The sequence below is a fragment of the Diabrotica virgifera genome, chromosome 2, assembly GCF_917563875.1.
Source record: "Diabrotica virgifera virgifera chromosome 2, PGI_DIABVI_V3a".
Classification (NCBI taxonomy): Eukaryota; Metazoa; Arthropoda; class Insecta; order Coleoptera; family Chrysomelidae; genus Diabrotica; species Diabrotica virgifera.
Window position 1 is genome coordinate 28,730,373 of NC_065444.1, and position 18,358 is coordinate 28,748,730.

The following is an 18,358-nucleotide window of genomic DNA, read 5'->3' on the forward strand; positions in this document are numbered from 1 at the left end:
TCAAAAAAATTGTGAGATACCTGGCCAGGCAAAGCCACGGCAAATACCCTATTTCTGTGGACTCTGGAGTAATAAGTGGTGTCTATTTTTGTAAATATTAATAATAAAATTAGGTGGTTATTAAATATGAGCATTCATCATGTTCAACTTGTAATTAGTTCGTATCAAGATGATGAAGGCAAATTAAGACCTGATCACCGTCGTCGCAACCAAGCAGAATTGACACCAACAGGAGGGGACAACTACCTATCATTAGTACAACTCGATGGTGGTTCTATTTTGATACAAAATACAAACAAGAACGATCAGCATTTACTTCTTAATCGTCGACAAGCGTGTACCTATGTGTCGTACCAAATAAAGCAGTACCGTGTGTTTGTTATTGGATCTTTGATAGTTGCAATTAGATATTTTCTGACAGTGTAAGTAATAGGTGAGTGAAATTATTCTAATTAATATAGTACTACTTGGTACTGCATACTGTAGTTCTTAGTATTATGCAATATGTTTAGTCTGTCTTTTTTTTATTTAAATGCATGAGATGGTTTAAAATAAAATTAGGTTTTTCCATTACCTGTAACTACCTAAATTATGTTAAATATCAATCTTATTTGTTATTTATTTACTATATTATCAATTTTATCAAATATTTGCAACTACTTTTGAAGTCATTATCACCATCTGTATGCAAAAATTTATATCACCTGTGTATGATCCTTTTTTCGTCTCCAGTTTTAAATATCCCGATTTGTATACTTTTTCATTATTATACTTATGAGAATTAGATACATTGATATAATTGGATATAGTTAGTGTCGGTGTGGCTCAAAAAGGCGCCGATCTTAAGTCTAAACAAAAGGCACCAGCCCCCTCTACTAAGCTTTTTAAATCAAACTTTTTTTTGAAATCCCAAATGCATGTAAAGTAAATGAAGATTAGTTGTGATTTTTTGAAGTTTAATTAAAATTTAAATCTTCTTTCTTCTTCCTTGACTAGCTTTACAATCTAATAGTAGGGGAGGACATTATGCTAAATTTGCAGTCATTCAAGCGCTATGGAGACCTATTGGGTTGTGATTATTAGGTCCTAAAACCAAAACAAGTTAGGTAAAATTTTCCATTTTAGTGGGGACTTTCCATTTATTTAATTTAATTTTCCATTTACAACAATGGTTTTTTCTGATTATAGCGCCATCTATTCATAATTCGAAAAAATATTTCGAATAAAAGTTGCTTATTTTTACGTAAAGAATCCAAATCTGCAATAAAAATTTGGGGCTCCTATTTAAGATTTTCAAGTAACCCCCCACCCCACATCCGTGGAGGGTCGTGTTTAGTACCATTCGATACATTTTTCAAAAATATTGAATAAGTGTATTTTTCAGTTTTTCGATCTGATGTTCATTTCGCGAAATATCGCGGGATTCGTATTTAAAATATTAAATTTGCCCCCCAACCCTCTCCGTGGGAAGTCGTGTTTGGTATCATTCGATAGATTTTTGAAAAATATTGATTACGTATTTTTAGTTTTTCGATTATTTTTATTCATTTCGCGAAATATTCGCTTTTGGACTCACCCATTTCCTTACGCCCCGCTCAATTCGTAAGATTTTTTAAATACACACTGTTTTGCATGTACTTTTTCTAAGGATAGATTTTTTTCGGCCCCCCTTAACGAACTCCCCTGCATTAAGAGCCAATATATGGTAGAGGTACATTTTCAGGGTAAAAGGTTTCTCCCCATGTAATAATCTGACGCGCTCGAGTAACTGCAAAAATCCCCGCTTGGGCTCCCTTACCACTAGTAAAATTAGAATAAAAAACGGCACAAAAAATAATTAAAAAACTAAAGGTTATGTTTTTCACTCATAGAACCCCAGCTATTTTTTTACCAGATAATGCCCCATTTGATAGCAGCGAATTCAGGCAATTTGCCCAAACGTGGAATATCTCCCTGATCACATCTAATCCAAGATATCCACAGTCTAACGGACTAGCAGAGAGAGCAATGGGGGTTTGTAAAAACACGCTTAGAAAATGTAGTGACTCTGGAATCTGGAGGATATACACAATACACAATGCATTAATGAAATGCAGAATAACTCATTTAACATTATCCCCATATTTATCCCCATCTAAGCTGATCAACAACAGGGTTCTTATTACAACTATTCCAGTATCTCAAAAAGTTCTATCTAAAACAGTTAAAAGAACAGATAAAGTATGCGTACCAGGTAATAGCTATTTGTATAACAAGGGAGGAAAGTGCTACTTTTCCTCCCGAGAATGAAGTTTACTGCCCGACGCGTAGCGGAGAGCAGTAATCATTCAAGGGAGGAAAAGGCACTTTACTCCCATGTTATACGTATGGTTTTTCCGCCTTCCTCAAATAACAAGTAATTTTTCAATTATACTTAATTTATTTTATGTAACTAACCAACAAAATTTATTAGAACTAAAACTAACAAGTAGGTACAATATAACTGTCAACTGTCAAATATAAGTCAAATTATTAATGTAAACATTGTTAAATCAAAATAGCTATTTGTATCATAGAGTTATATATTAGCATAGAGAGAGTGTCATTCAGAGCGAAGTGACGACACCATCTTTTTTATTTGGATTAGTGCTGTTTCACTCTTACGCATAGTAAAGCTGCTACAGTTGTCCTCCTCTCCCGTGCCTATATTCACACTAAATGTCATCATAGATTTTCGATACAATGTGTTAGAAAGAGATGCAGCAAACCAGTCCATGAGATCTTGTCGTCAGGGAGCGCGGAAGGTAGGCTCCCTCTATGTTAATATATACCTCTATGATTTGTATAACAAGGGAGGAAAGTAATGAAGTTTACTGCCCGACACGTAGCGGTGGGCAGTAATCATTCAAGGGAGGAAAAGGTACTTTACTCCCATGTTATACATATGGTTTTTCCACCTTCATCAAATAACAAGTAATTTTTTCATTTTTACTTAATTTATTTATGTAACTAACCAACAAAATTTATTAGAACTAAAACTAACAAGTAGGTACAATATAACTGTCAACTGTCAAATATAAGTCAAATTATTAATGTAAACAATGACTGCGTTCACCAGATGCAAACACGTTCACAAATGTTTGCGCTTTGATTCTAAACTTGTTGACAGTGAGCTGAACGGTTGGTTGTTTAGGTTAAAATTTGACATTTTGCTTGCTTGGTTTGAATGTAACCTAAAATAAATTTTCTCAATAAATACGTTTTTGAATTTATTTTTTTTATTAAAGGAAAAAAGAAAATTTATTTAATAGATAATAACGTAGCAGAATGTCTTCAGTAGCCTTAATTTTAAGTATATATAAACCCTTATCAATATATTCTACAATATATACAATTTAAATTCCCGCCATATTTTTTCAATATTCAACACGTTTGCAAAGTTCAACTTAAATATTTTATGTTTGCAAAAATGGCGACCGCTTTCCAAACATGTTTGACGTTAGCAAGTCGTTCAGAACCATAAAGCGCAAACTGATTGCCAACGTTCACTGTCTAAGAACCGTGGCCAACGTTTGCATCTGGTGAACGCGCCCATTGTTAAATCAAAATAACAATTTACTGTTTTTACCATTCTGCAAAATACAGGATGTTTTATAAATAAACGTTAAAATGTATAGATAATTACGTAATAGAAAATAGATATTGTACAGGGCGTCAATAAGTTACATTTCATGAATGAAATACCATGACGTCACTTTTACTTTTCCTCCCTAGGGAGGAAAAATATTTTCCTCCCTATGATCAGGTCCGGAAAAGTATACTTTCGGTAGAGGTAGGTGGAAATAACAATTTACTGTTTTTTGCCATTCTGCAAAATACAGCGTGTTTTATAAATAAACGTTAAAATGTATAGGTATAGATACTTACGTAATAGAAAATAGATATTATACATGGCATAAGTGTATGTGTATATTATACATGGAATTATACAAGTATTATACATGGAATAAGTTATATTTCATGAATGAAATACCATGACGTCACTTTTACTTTTCCTCCCTAGGGAGGAAAAGTACAACTTTGCTCCCTACAATCAGGTCCGGAAAAGTATACTTTCGGTAGAGGTAGGTGGAAAAATTGTTTGTAATTACTGATACTTCAAGATCATATTGGGTAAAAGATAATTTTGGCAATATCCACAGAAGTAATTCATCTTTTATTAGACCTTGTCCTCACAATTATGTTCAGAACATATCCTACAACAAGCCGTTTGATCAAACTGATGTTATACTAAGTTATGATAATATTCCAAACATTCCTCCAACTAGTAATAAAACTGTACAAATTAATATTAGGTACTACTGAACCTAATAACATTGTAACACGTTCTGGTAGAACTGTAAAAATACCTTCCAAATTTAGGGATTATGTTTGTTAAAAGGGGTAAATGTCACAAGTGAACATGTGAAGTGACCTTCAATAAGAAGGTTGAGAACAATGCGTCTGTGAGTGTCATCAGACACATCCGGCTTCCTGAGGACCGCCACTTGTCATGGGATGAGCAAAAATTTGCATAGGTTACATTGTTGCTCGTCCTGAAATGTATCACATTTGTTAATATGATTAATAAATAAAGTAATAAAGCTATCTATACTTATTTATAACTGTCAAGAGAAGAAAACTTAATTGACTGTTTATTGTTTTAGTAAGTACCTACACGTTTTTATTTCCAGTTAATTTGCATTTAAATAATATACTTAAGTTTGTTATTTGCAATTTGTTAAAACATCCTCCGGCAATAATGCAGTAGTAGTACATTGTACGTTGTAATTTAATTAAGTAACGTAATTTGATAATGACTTTACAAATAAACATTTTTTTTTATATCAACCCCCTCTGTGGCTCAGTGGTAAGAGCGCCTAACCTTTGGATCGAAAGTTCCGAATGGTAGTGAGTTCGAATCCCACCAGGGTCAGGAATTTTTTCATTTATTATAAATTAATAAATGAAAATAGTTTCTGTCCTTGTGGGATCGGATCGGTACTCACCGGAGGGACCGCAGACGTTCGGATACAGTTAGCGACTTTGCAAAGTAACAAGACACTTACTCAACACACACACTACACATTACACCTGAGTTAGTGATAAGTTATACAATTACGTGGCTAAAGGTTCTAGGTCTAAACCAAGGCCAGAATCAGAGAAAAAAAAAACATTTTTATATCTCCCTTTCTTCTTTTTTATTGCTTCTCATTCAAATTTGAACATGTATAGAACTGACATCTTTGAACATTTTTGTTCTGCTTGACTTATACTACCAGGATATCCTTTTTAAATTATTAAATTATCTACTTATATCATAAGTCAATCTTTGCTTATCCACTACTGGACATAGGTCTCATAATTTTCCATCTGTTTCGATCTCGTGCCTCTTGCATCCAATTCCTATGGCAACATCTATTGATCATTAGAGTATCCGCTTTGTCCATGTATATTATCTGTCATTTGAGCCACGTGACCTGCCTAGTTCTACTTCTGTGTTGCTATTCTCTCTACAGGATCAGCCACTCCTAATCTTCGTCCTAGCTGGTGGTTTGCTCCATAGACCTTTGAGCCACAAACATCTTTTGCACTGTTCTCCTTGTCATAGTCAACGTTTCTTGTCAGTTAGTCAACACTGATAAAACAGACTGATTAAAGGTTTCTACAGCTATCGCTATCTTCTTATTCCCAACTTTTTCGCCTTTTCGCCCTCTAAATGATCCATCCACTCTCCGTCCTGTAAGTCTTGTCTTTCCATTGCCTCATCTACTTCATCCCTCCATGACCTCCTGGGTCTGCGTCTTTTTGTCCTTCTCATGGGTCTCCAATCTCTTATTTTATTATATGTACAGGGTTGGGATAAAGTATAGAACCAACTAAATATCGTTGAAATAAAAAACCCTACTCGTGAAATTTTGCATGCAAGTACAATGACACATAATGAATCTCACGCCATATTTTATGTTAGTACTCCAATTCTGGTTTCACCAGAAGTAACCTTAACTTATTTATTTTAAATGGGACACCCTGTACATTTTTGCGGATTTTAAAAGATTCTTAATTTAGATATACATACTAAGTTTGGTAGAAGAAATTTGCTAAAATGAAAACGAGTATTCGTCTATTAATTTTCCCTGCACTTTCAATTATCACTATTTTGTTGTTTCTCGTTTTATTCTTGTATTTCCTCCAGTGTATTGTTGTTCGTTTTTATTCTAGTACTTATTTCCTCCTTTCTGATGCCAATGACTTTATTTCTTGTGTTATCCACTGTTTGCTTTTAGGAGATCTGTTGACAGTGATCAGCTTCTTTTAGTCTTCTTAGATTATTTCTAGGTATTTTGGTGGCTGTTTTTATTTTCTTTAGTTTGAGTTGCATGTTTGTTAAAACAAGATTGTTGTTATTTGCTATATCTGCTTATGGGTAAGTTTTAGTCGATACTATGGCGTTACGGAATCTTCTTTGGTTTATAATGATGTTGTAAATCTGGTGTTTCTTAGGGACTTTCCAGGTGTATATTCTTCGGACTGGTAGTTTGTATCATTATCATTTGAAACAAGATATTTAGGTATTATAATAGACGAACAAAAATTATTTACAAAACACATGAGTTGTGTCTGTGAAAAGGCAACCAAGATCATGCATAGTGTCGAGTCATTATAAATATGGCAGTGTCCGTGTTTAAAAGATATTTCTACTTTATACATACGGAGGGCCATATGGCTTGTTTATCGTTATTTTAAGATGAAGGGATGGATGGGCTTACTAGCCCACTTGAGATAAGAATATATTGCTGTTTTAAGGAATGTGTAGATATTGTAATATGTTTTAAAGTCAGTCGAGTTTGTAACATTCTTCGGATAACATCCAAATAAAAACTTTATTTTAAGCTACACTTGCGTATTTTTAATAGGGGTAATTTTCTGTAAACGAAAGTTATTTTCTTTAATTTGATTTCGAACCAGGGATCTTTGCGTGAAGTAACTCGTGGACATCCCAACGTGACATTTGGCGACCGCGATAAGGACTTAGATATATACGGGTGTGCTTAAAAGTTAGTTGTTTCCTCTTATTTAGTGTACACTTTTTTCCGGCGAATAAATTCGTTTGCCGTGAGGCTCGGCCGAAGTTGTTACCCTTGTAAGCGAGAAATATGGCATTAGAATTAGAAACAAAACGCCGAACAGTGCTTCGTACTGCTTTTACGACAGCTGCTAATGTTTTGGACAATTTGTTATCTGAAACGGTGGACACTCGACCCTGGCAACAAATTAGTGTACAGTGGGAACTGTTACAAGTTAAGTACAATGAGCTGTGTGTCGTGGAAAGTGCGGTGTTTGAAGCTATGGTCGAAAAGGCTTCCGAGGCAGAATTAATCAGTGAGATGGAGGCAAAGGATAGATACAGCACACGCTACTATGAACTGAAGTACAAATGCGAAGACAGACCCAGTTTAGTAAGTTCAGAGTCATCAATAAAAGGTAAGAGCAGTTTTAAATTACCTCCAATCGAATTCAAGAAATATTCTGGGGACTTGATAGATTGGCTTCCATTTTGGTCGCAGTTCAAAGTAGTGCATGATGATCCATCGATTGATTTAAACGACAAAATAGCTTATTTGAGACAAGCCACTGTAGACGGTAGTAAGGCCAGACGTTTAGTGGAGAGTTTTCCTGCAGTAGCCGATAATTACTCAAAAATTATAAAGAGTTTGAAGTCTAGGTTTGGCAGAGAGGATCTCCAGATTGAAGTATATATTAGGGAGCTCTTAAAGTTAATTTTGAGTCGAGTTTCTAGTAGTTCTTGTAATGTTTCTGCACTATATGATATGATAGAGAGTCAACTTCGTTCACTTGAGACCTTAGGCATAACTGCTGACAAATATGCGGCAATATTGTATCCCCTTATTGAGTCATGTTTACCGGAGGATATGATCACACTATGGCATAGATCTTCACAGTTTTTAAGGCCTTCTGGTTCCGTATCCATGCACAATGTCGAAGAATATGCAGAAGTTTCAACTTTGGAGACAAGATTAAGTGGGCTAATGAGTTTTCTACAAAATGAAGTTCAAAATGAACAAAAAATTAATTTAGCAACGGAAGGTTTTGGTTTATCGACTGAAAATAAATGTAAATCTAATAACCTGGTTGAAAAGAAGAATATAAAATTACCAAAGCAAGGAACTGATCAGCCATCAGCGACCGCGGCTGGGTTGGTAAATTATGAGGTTGACAGGTGTATTTTTTGCGAAGGACAGCATGACAGTATCAATTGTTTTAAAGCACAAAAATTGTCTATGGAACAGAAACGACGAACATTGTCAGAGAAGAAAGCCTGTTTTCGATGTTTGAAGGTGCGACATTCTTCGAAGAACTGTAGAGCACGTTTGAATTGTATTTTGTGTTGTAAATCCCATGTTGTTTTGATGTGTCCTGATTTACCTGTTAACAAAATTGATACATCGACCTCAAGTATCAGCCGCTCGGAAGAAAATAGGACTGAGGATGCTACGCTTGCGAATTTGAATAATACACAGGTTTTTTTACAAACTCTGCGAGTAAACATAAGAAGTGCACATGGTACTAAACAAGTAAGGGCACTTATTGACACTGGATCGCAGAGAACATATATTTTACAGCGTACCGCACAAGAAATGAGTTTTTCTGCTAAAGGAACGGAAAATATCGTACATACGTTATTTGGCGGTAAAAGTACTTCTGAACAACGACATAAATTATACAAGGTAACTGCGAGTGAAGGAGCTTACTCTTGTTCATTTGATGCCTTAGATCAACCAAAAATTTGTGCAGATGTCTCTCCTGTTTATCACGGCCCTTGGGTTGAGGAACTTAGTGACATGAATATTTCGCTCAGCGATGTCGGACATATAGCACCAATTGAGATTTTGTTAGGAGCTGATGTTGTAGGCAAATTGTATACAGGAAGGAAATATCAGTTACAGTGTGGTCTTGTAGCAGTTGAAACTTTGTTAGGTTGGACTCTTATGGGCAAGGTGCCGGCAGTTGCTTCTAATTTCAGCACATCTATGATGTCGATTGCGTTGTTTGTTGATAGTTCTTCTGTGGCGAAACTCTGGGAGCTTGATATTATTGGGATAACCGATCCTGTAGAAAAATTGACACGAGAGGTGGCGGCCAAGGAGGCTAAGAATTTTTTCTATGAGACTATCCGATGTGACAACGAAGGTAGGTATGAGGTTATGTTACCTTGGTTGAACAAGCATCCTTTAATTTCAGATAATTTAGTTGTCGCTAGAAGAAGGTTAGATACTACTTTAAATAAGTTGAAAAAGTCAAATTTGTTTGAATCGTATAATTTAATATTCAATGAGTGGTTGAACGAGGGTGTGATCGAAATAGTAAATAATCCCGAAGAGAATAATTGTGTGCACTATTTGCCTCACAGGCCCGTTATTAAAAATACTAGCGAAACCACGAAAATTAGGCCAGTCTTTGATGCATCATCTCATGAACAGGGTCGTCCTTCTTTGAACCAGTGTTTAGAGGTAGGGCCTAATCTTATTGAACTTATTCCTTCTGTGTTATTACGGTTCAGACAACAAAAAATAGGTGTTGTGTCGGATATTCGAAAGGCTTTTCTTCAAATTTCTGTACATTCGAAGGACAGAGATTTTTTGAGGTTCCTATGGGTAAACAATGAAGGAAAGGAATTTGTATTTCGACATAGGAGAGTTGTTTTTGGAGTCAACTGTAGTCCATTTCTTCTGGGTGCTACTATAGAATTTCATTTGATAAAGGCGCTGGAGAAGTGTTGTAATGATATGCCGTACTCTAAAAATACAATTGAAAGGCTTATGATTGGGTTCTATGTAGATAATTGTGTGACTAGTGTTACTGATGAGAATGAGTTGAGAAAGTTCGTATCAGAAGCAACTGCCATCATGGAGGAAGCTAAGATGGATTTGAGAGGGTGGGAGTCTTCTGGTAGTACAAAAACAGTTGTCCCTGTTCTTGGTCTTCTCTGGGACTCCTCAAGAGACACACTAAAAATCAATGGTGAAATTTTTCAGGGAGTGGTCGGAAAAGAACCCATAACTAAGAGACTGATGCTTTCTGTAGCTCAGAGTATATTTGACCCTATTGGTTTTACCTGTCCAGTATCTCTGTTCCCTAAACTGTTGCTGCAGAAACTTTGGGAAAAGCGCCTGGGATGGGATGCACCAGTCGAGAATGACATGGCTGAGGAATTTTGTCAATGGGTTACTCATCTTCCTGAACTGTCGAGTATTGAGATTCCACGTTGGATCCAGGCTGGGCCCATTGAAGCTGACCATTGGAGTTTGCACACCTTTTCAGATGCAAGTAAGAAAGCTTATGCAGCCGTAGTGTTTTTGAGAGTTCTTCGGAATGATGGTGTTTCGATTTTTCTTATAGCAGCTAAGAGTCGTGTGGCTCCTTTGAAGAAGATTTCTATACCTAGATTGGAACTGTTGGCAGCCACTATTGGTGCTAGACTTTATCAGTCAGTCAAAAGACAATTTTCTCAGCATGTTGAGTCTTATTTTTGGAGTGATTCCACTACGGTTATTTCTTGGATTCAACGTAAGGATGACTGGTCTGTTTTTGTTTTTAATAGAGTTCAGGAGATTAGAAATTTAGCCAATGCTGAGTTTTGGAAATATGTGCCTGGTTCTCTCAACCCTGCCGATCTTCCATCAAGAGGCTGTGGTGTTCGGCAATTGTTCGAATCTCGATGGTGGGAGGGCCCGGAATGGTTGTACAGAAACGAAAATTATTGGCCCCAACAAAAAGTAGAGGTTGATGAAGAAGAAGTCGGCACTGAGAAAAAGAAAAAAGCCATTTCGTCACTATTGAATATGACGTCCGACGATTGGCACCTGCGTTACTTTTCTCAGTACACAAAACTGTTAAGAATGATGGCTTGGACGCTACGATTTTGTTACAATACGAGAAATTCAAATGGAAAACTTACAGGCGAATTGGTCGCGGAGGAAATCGACAAAGCCGAAATGTTTGTGTTGAAGTTAGTGCAGAAAGAAGCGTTCGGTTCAGATACGAAACGAATTTCCTCGCTAAACACGTTTGTCGATGAATTTGGACTTATACGTTTAAAAACTCGCGTTACCGAGAGAATTGACACGGAAGATTTTCGTCTGCCTATCTTACTTCCGGGTGAACATTTTATAGTGCGCAAGTTGATTTTGAGCTTACACAAAAACTCTTGTCACGTTGGTACACAGGGACTGCTTAGTTTGCTCCGCGAAAAATATTGGACTTTGGGGGGTAGACGGATTGTGCGGTCCATTTTAAAAGAATGTGGTGTGTGCAAGAGACAAGATGGGAAATCGTTCGAAGTACAAACGCCTTCATTGCCGGCCGATAGAGTTCGAGATGCTGCAGTGTTTGAGATTTCCGGGGTGGACTTAGCTGGGCCTCTTTACTTGAAATCGGGCGAGAAGGCATGGATTTGTTTGTTCACTTGTGCCGTTTATCGCGCAGTTCATCTGGAACTCGTTACCTTCTTGTCAACAAATGCATTTATTCAAGCTTTCCGTCGCTTTGTTGCCAGGCGTGGACGCCCGAGAACGGTTTATAGTGACAATGGAACGAATTTTACGGGACTTGAGAACGCGCTTAAGCAATTGGACTGGAACATGATCGCGGAATATAGTTCTACACAACGTATTAAGTGGCGTTTCAACCCCCCTACAGCTGCATGGTGGGGTGGATTTTGGGAGCGATTAATAGGTATTGTGAAAGGACTTTTGCGAAAAGTTTTGGGTCGAGCGTCTCTCAATTATGAAGACTTATTGACATTGTTGTGTGATTGTGAGAGTATAGTCAACTCGCGGCCGTTGACGTATATTTCGGATCATCCTACTGAGTTAGCCGCGTTGACGCCAGGTATGTTTTTACGTGAGCAAGTCAGTTACGAGTTGCCGGATTGTGATTTGCTAGAGCAGAATTCTCTCACACGCAAAATACGCCGTTTGCAAGAGTTGAGAAATCATTTGCGAAAAAGATTTCGGGCTGAATATCTGGCTCAACTCAAAGCAGGAACGAAGAAGACGAAAGTGTCTAAAGTGTCTATCGGGGATGTCGTTTTAGTAGGCAATGACAACATCAAGCGTCTTCAGTGGCCTTTAGGAAAAGTTATTGAACTTTTACCCGGTAGAGATAATCAGGTGCGGTTAGTTCGTCTTGCGACGGCACAAGGCCAACTTCTGAGACCGTTGCAAAGGCTTTACCCAGTGGAAGTCGTGGAGGCAGTTACTGCTGGCGAGAATATCCAGGGTATTACCCTACGGGATGCGGCTCCAGAGACAGTGCCTCAAGAGAACGGTTGTCAGCTCCAGGATGAGGAAGAATCAAGTGAAATAAGTGCGGGAGTGACAAAAAGCAGAGCACTCGATTTAAATGAAAGATGTACGCGAAGTGGCCGGGTAGTTAAAACTCCTGTAAGATTCAAGTGACATTTTCTTGACTTGATTTTTTCATGACTGTTTGTTTTTTGATATTTTACTTTTCACTTTATTTGATATTTTGTTATAATTGTTCGTGACTCTGTATTTTTTGAGAAATTTTGTCAAATTCCCCAAGGTGGGAGAATGTCGAGTCATTATAAATATGGCAGTGTCCGTGTTTAAAAGATATTTCTACTTTATACATACGGAGGGCCATATGGCTTGTTTATCGTTATTTTAAGATGAAGGGATGGTTGGGCTTACTAGCCCACTTGAGATAAGAATATATTGCTGTTTTAAGGAATGTGTAGATATTGTAATATGTTTTAAAGTCAGTCGAGTTTGTAACATTCTTCGGATAACATCCAAATAAAAACTTTATTTTAAGCTACACTTGCGTATTTTTAATAGGGGTAATTTTCTGTAAACGAAAGTTATTTTCTTTAATTTGATTTCGAACCAGGGATCTTTGCGTGAAGTAACTCGTGGACATCCCAACGTGACACATAGCATTGCTAGTCTAGCACAGAAGAAATATAGAATTTCGTTCCGACAGATGAGAATATACCTAAGTACAATACTTGCATCAATTTTAAGGTACGGTTCAAGTGTATGGGCACATAGATTAATAAATAAAAAAAATGCAGAAAAATTAAATAGAGCTCAGAGAGGATTTCTTGTAAGAATGACGGGAGCATTTGGAACAACTGCAACACAGGCACTCACAGTTTTAACTAGAGCAATGCCAATGCATTTAGAAACACAAAAAAGAGCATGTAATTATTGGCTAAAAAAAGAAAAATATGAAAAATAATACAAATAATAGGATTAGATATAAGAAATAAAAGAGAATTAAAAGAAATAATAAATAGAAAAAGACAAAATGAATGGGAAAATTCAACAAAATCTAGACGTTTATACAATTTTATACCAATATTAGAAAACATTCCAAATTATTTTAATCCAAAACAAGGTTTCAAGTACACTTTTTAACAGGACATGGACCGTAGCCAAAATATTTGGAAAGATTTAACTTAAAAGATGATGCATATTGTGAATGTGGAGAACTAGGTACACCAGAACATATAGTGTTACATTGTGAAAATACTATAGAAAATGAAGAACATAGAGAAATGAGAAGAAGATTGGAAAGAATTGAAATAAGAGGTATATTACAAAATGAAGAATATTTTGGAATATTAAACAATCTAAAAGAAATAATATCTAAAAAACAACAAGAAATCTATAATAATAGAAGAAGACAACAAATAATCCAACCCTGATGAAGTTGAGTAAGATAAAGTTAAAATAAATAAAATAAAATATAAATTCAAAAATAGATATTTACAATTATAATAATAAATAATTCATTAAATTAAAAAAAAAGACTACCAACTCTCTTCTGAAAATAGAGTCTGTCTTTATAACTTAGAAGGGAGTTGATGGTACCAAAAATATTTTAACAAATGTATATTGTTTATTTAAGTTTGTTAAATGTATTTGTTAAATGTAATTAATAGATTATGGCAAATTAGTTAATAAATTGTAAAAATAGATTTAGTAGTTTAGTAAAAAATGTAAAAATATAAAAAAAAATATCTGTAATCCCATCAGGAAAAAACGACCTGGATTAGTCACTAGAGGCCAGGTCATATGTATAAACAATAAATAAATAAAAAAAAGTTTGTATCATGTGTTCCTGATAATGAGTTTGTTCTACTTGCAAAACTGAATTAGCCTCTCTCCTCTCTCATTATGTATCTCTAGTCTGTATCTTTTCTTCTTCTTTTGGTATAGATACGACTCTGTTTTTTCAATGTGCCTCCAGTAAGTTGTCGTTACATAATTTTCGTGGTCTTCCACTGATCGTCTTCCTATTGGGGAACCGTCTCTCGCCGTCCTTACTACTCTATTTGCCATTAAGTTTTTAAGCGGTCATTCCATTCTATTCTTCTATTTCTTACCCAGTTACTACTGTTTTCCGCATCTCCATCGTATATCTGTTCTTCTAGCTCTGTCCCACAGTGTCTTACCATCGATTTTTCGACAGGATTTTATCTCTGCTGTTTCGAGCAATCTTTTTGTCCTCTCTGTGTCAAGTCGTGTTTCTGCAGCGTACCTATTTCATTATTGGTCTGATGACTGTTTTGTAAATTCTGCCTTTCATTTCTTTTCCGATATTTTTATTTCACCAAATTGTGTCATTCAGGCAAACTGCCGCTCTGTTTGCTCCTTTCACTTGATCTTCCACTTCTGTTTCGAGCTTTACGTAGCTAGATAGTGTGATGCCTAGATATGTACTCCATCATTTATTCTATTATCTGACCCTCCAACTCCGGTTTACATCTTATTGGATTTGCTGTCATAACCACGTGAACTGCTAACTGCAAAAAGGGGACATCTGCATAAAAGCAAATTTTACAGGAGAAGGTAAAAACTAAATAATTATGTACCCAAATCTCTTAGAAATCGAAAACATGGTATACATGTTCAATATAGCTTTATACATAATTCTGTAAATAAGTTGTAAATAATTTGAATTATAATTGTATAATATTCACATTTTAATATTGTGTAGAAGTCCCCTTTTTGCAGTTAACTGTAATAAAAATGAAAATTATTAGAAATAATTCAATTAGATAAACACTACATGCCAGAAAACACCTTTATTTGCCATTATCAACATGTAATATAAAGAAAGGAATAGAAAATAATCCATAGTATTAATTATCAACTTGTTGAACAGTGGACCATTCTGTTATTTCCCTCCAAAATGGGATATTGCCATCGTCGATGAATCTGAGCATTTTTCTAATGTTTTCAACTTTGCATGATATTAATGGGTGTGTTTCAGAGTAAACTAGCGTTGTAAAGGCAAAACTGTCACTTCTTCGGTTATTTTTCGTTATATTTCTGCTGTAAAAGTCCACTTTTTGCAGTTAGAGAAATTTTAGCCGCATTTTCAATATACTTAGAATAGACGCAGAAGTCCCCTTTTTGTTGAAAACGATGTGTTTACGTGTAAAGAACGCAAAAATAACAAAAAGTGAAATTATGAAAATTTGTTGGAAGTCCCCTTTTTGCAGTTAGCAGTTCACGTATTTTCTCTTTTTTGGGAAATCTATTTTGTATGCAGGTACTCAATGTGTATTTCGTGTGAGGATAAAGGATTACTTTATTTGGAAAGGATTCATTGAGTTGTCCCTTTTAGGATTTTGTCCTTTTCAGGGTATGTGTTGAATTTTGTTTGTGTGGCAGAAAAAGCAAACAGTCCAAAAAAACACTGGGGCAAGGTGTGGTTGGCCTGAGTGTGTGTGTTGCCAGACGGTGGTGGTTCAGCTGACTGTCAGAGATCAGAGAAGAAAGTTTGATGGAATTGGTGTTGGTTCCATAGACAAGTGTGTGTACTGTCCGTGTTTTGCCCTCGACCAAGCTTCCTAGAAACCATTGTACAATGGACAGGCAAGCCTGCATTCTTCGTCGGCGGTCAGGAGGTGGTTTTGGGCATTGCGTGGACAGTGTGCGTTCAAGTGGTAGAAAATAGTTGCGGCTATTTTCTTAGGGCGAACAGGTATAATTGTGCAATGAAGTTGGGAAACCGCAACAAACCAACTTCTCCCTGTTCGGGGTAGGGAAGAAGAGTTAGATGAGGAGGGTACGGTAGGCTAGCCTCAAGGATTTCTTCGTATTTTGCCGGGAATTCGTCAATGCATGTTTGCATTAGAGCGGACGGTGGGTGAATCTTTTTCCGTTTGGACTTTCGGTGGCAGAATACGTGGCCAAGAGAAGAACAGGAACATTTAAGAGATTGTTGTGTGTCAGAGAGGGGACCGTTGATTACTTTAGATGTGAAGTTCCTGTTCACAGAGTTTATTCTCTCGATAATTGTGGGGATATTAGAAAGGTTATGGATTTCATTAGACGGGAATCTCCAGTGCTCGTAGTTTGCTCTACGCAGGATTCTACGTTCCACTCGCAACAACCTCACTTTCTGTGCTTTGTACTCAATGATGGGTCGAATATAGGTCTTGTAAGTGTGGATGAGAGTTTTCGTGTGTGCCTTGCCAATTCTTCCTGAGAGAGGGTCTTGCTCTATTTCTTACCCTATCTAAAGTTGCCTTTAGATCTGCATCCCAGTTTAGAGTCCTGGTAAACAGAACTCCCAAATAGGTTGCAGTCTCAGTGGGTATTGGTCGTCTTCATTTCTGATGATTCTGAGTGACACAGTCTGTATGGTGCATCCAAATATTTATCTAGGTCACATCTGGCTTCATATTTGGATTTTCTTCTTATATTTGGCAATAATTTTTATCACAGCTACTTTTATAGAATTCATTTGTAGTTGTCGATATTTGCACCGCTATTTCTATTATCTTTAAGATGTTCATTTTTCCTTAAAGTTATCCAAGCTATGTGCTTCGTGGTTAATGTTGATAGAAGATATTACGAGTTTATTATTGATTGTGGTATTTATCTGATATGAGCTTTTACCTCACATAATATGTGATTGCATTGTATTATTTAGTAATGTTCATAATCATTTATACCGCCCATTAAATCACAATAAGCGATGTTCTATTGATAGAAGATATTACGAGTTTATTATTGATTGTGGTCTTTATCTGATATGAACTTTTACCTCAAATATGTGATTGCATTGTATTATTTAGTAATGTTCATAATCATTTATACCGCTCATTAAATCACAATAAGCGATGTTCTAGCCAATAATGGTATTTGCCCGCCAGCTATGCTAAAGACGTTGATATTAACGATATTAGTAAAAAAAATCAAAACAAAACACAAGGTGAACTTGTTCCCTTTCATGTTCATTGTCATTGAAAGTTATAAGCTACCTGCACCAAAAATAAATGTATACTCTTCATCAAAGAATAAACCTACACTAAGAAAAGTGTGAATTAGAAATCTAGAATGTCAGGAAATATCAAAATCATGTCTCTCTTTGGTCGTTTATGTACTCTTCATCAATTTTAAATATCTAAAATTGTCTCAGAAAATTATTAATTGTTAATATTACTATATCATCATTATCATCATCAATATTGCTACAGCCCTATAAAAGATCCTCGACCTTCCCAAGCAGTGGCCTAGCCAGGAATTGGCTTTGGGGGGCCCACCGGGGGGTCTGGGGGGTATGGAATAATTCCAAATCCGGGGTCAAAAATTTTTGAAAATTAGACCTTGAAATAGGCGTTTGGGACTCACTTAAGCATCAAAATCTTAGGTTACAAATAACTTTATTATAATTTTCAATTCCTCTCGAAAAGGAAAAATCAACGACATTTTATTTTGTTGATTAAAACTTTGGGAAAGATGTAAAGTTGTATGTTAATGATCCTTGAGTCATAATTTGATTGATGCTCTGTCATACTGTATACTCTACCACTTTCTTATTGAAAAATACTCATATTTTAACAGATCAAAACCCATAAATATTACAAGTAATGTTCATAGAAAGGTTTCAAAACTCAATACAATTTTTCATCCGTTCATAACATTTATTATGTGCACAAAATTAGCAAGTTTACTTTCAATACAATCCTGAATTGGTAATACATATGAAGATGTGCCCTACTAATGGAACTGCAACCTTCTTGGAGTTCTTGTGTATTGGCAGATGATTTCTTCTGTTTTCACTTGCAAATCTCGATGTATGGATAAGAGTGCAAGGGAAGTGAGCCTTTCTTCACCTATTGAATTTCTTAAATAGGTCTTCAGTCTTTTCAGTGTTGAAAATGATCTGGAAAATTAAAAAAAAGCTGGAATCTTTTGAACTTTAAAGTGAGGTAATGAGTAATATTACTAACAAGCTGTCTAGTATTATTAAAAATTGTTACAACTTCAAT

The 18,358-nt window shown here is 35.9% G+C and overlaps 2 protein-coding genes across 4 annotated transcripts in view; both read left to right on the forward strand.

The window, feature by feature from the left end:
• The first annotated feature begins 205 nt into the window (after positions 1–205).
• Positions 206–18,358, forward strand: part of LOC126880017 (fatty acyl-CoA reductase wat-like) — a 149,730-nt gene continuing 131,577 nt past the window's right edge. For 2 of the 3 annotated variants that reach the window (XM_050643537.1, XM_050643540.1), the window contains exon 1: positions 206–433. The gene's annotated coding sequence lies outside the window, so the exon portion shown is untranslated. The remainder of the gene's footprint in view (positions 434–18,358) is intronic. The other variant, XM_050643538.1, reaches the window with a different exon arrangement.
• On the forward strand, positions 7,176–15,799 carry LOC126880664 (uncharacterized). The gene is made up of 2 exons (XM_050644717.1): positions 7,176–9,990; positions 15,720–15,799. The coding sequence occupies exons 1-2, from the start codon at positions 7,176–7,178 to the stop codon at positions 15,797–15,799; spliced, it is 2,895 nt and encodes a 964-aa protein (XP_050500674.1).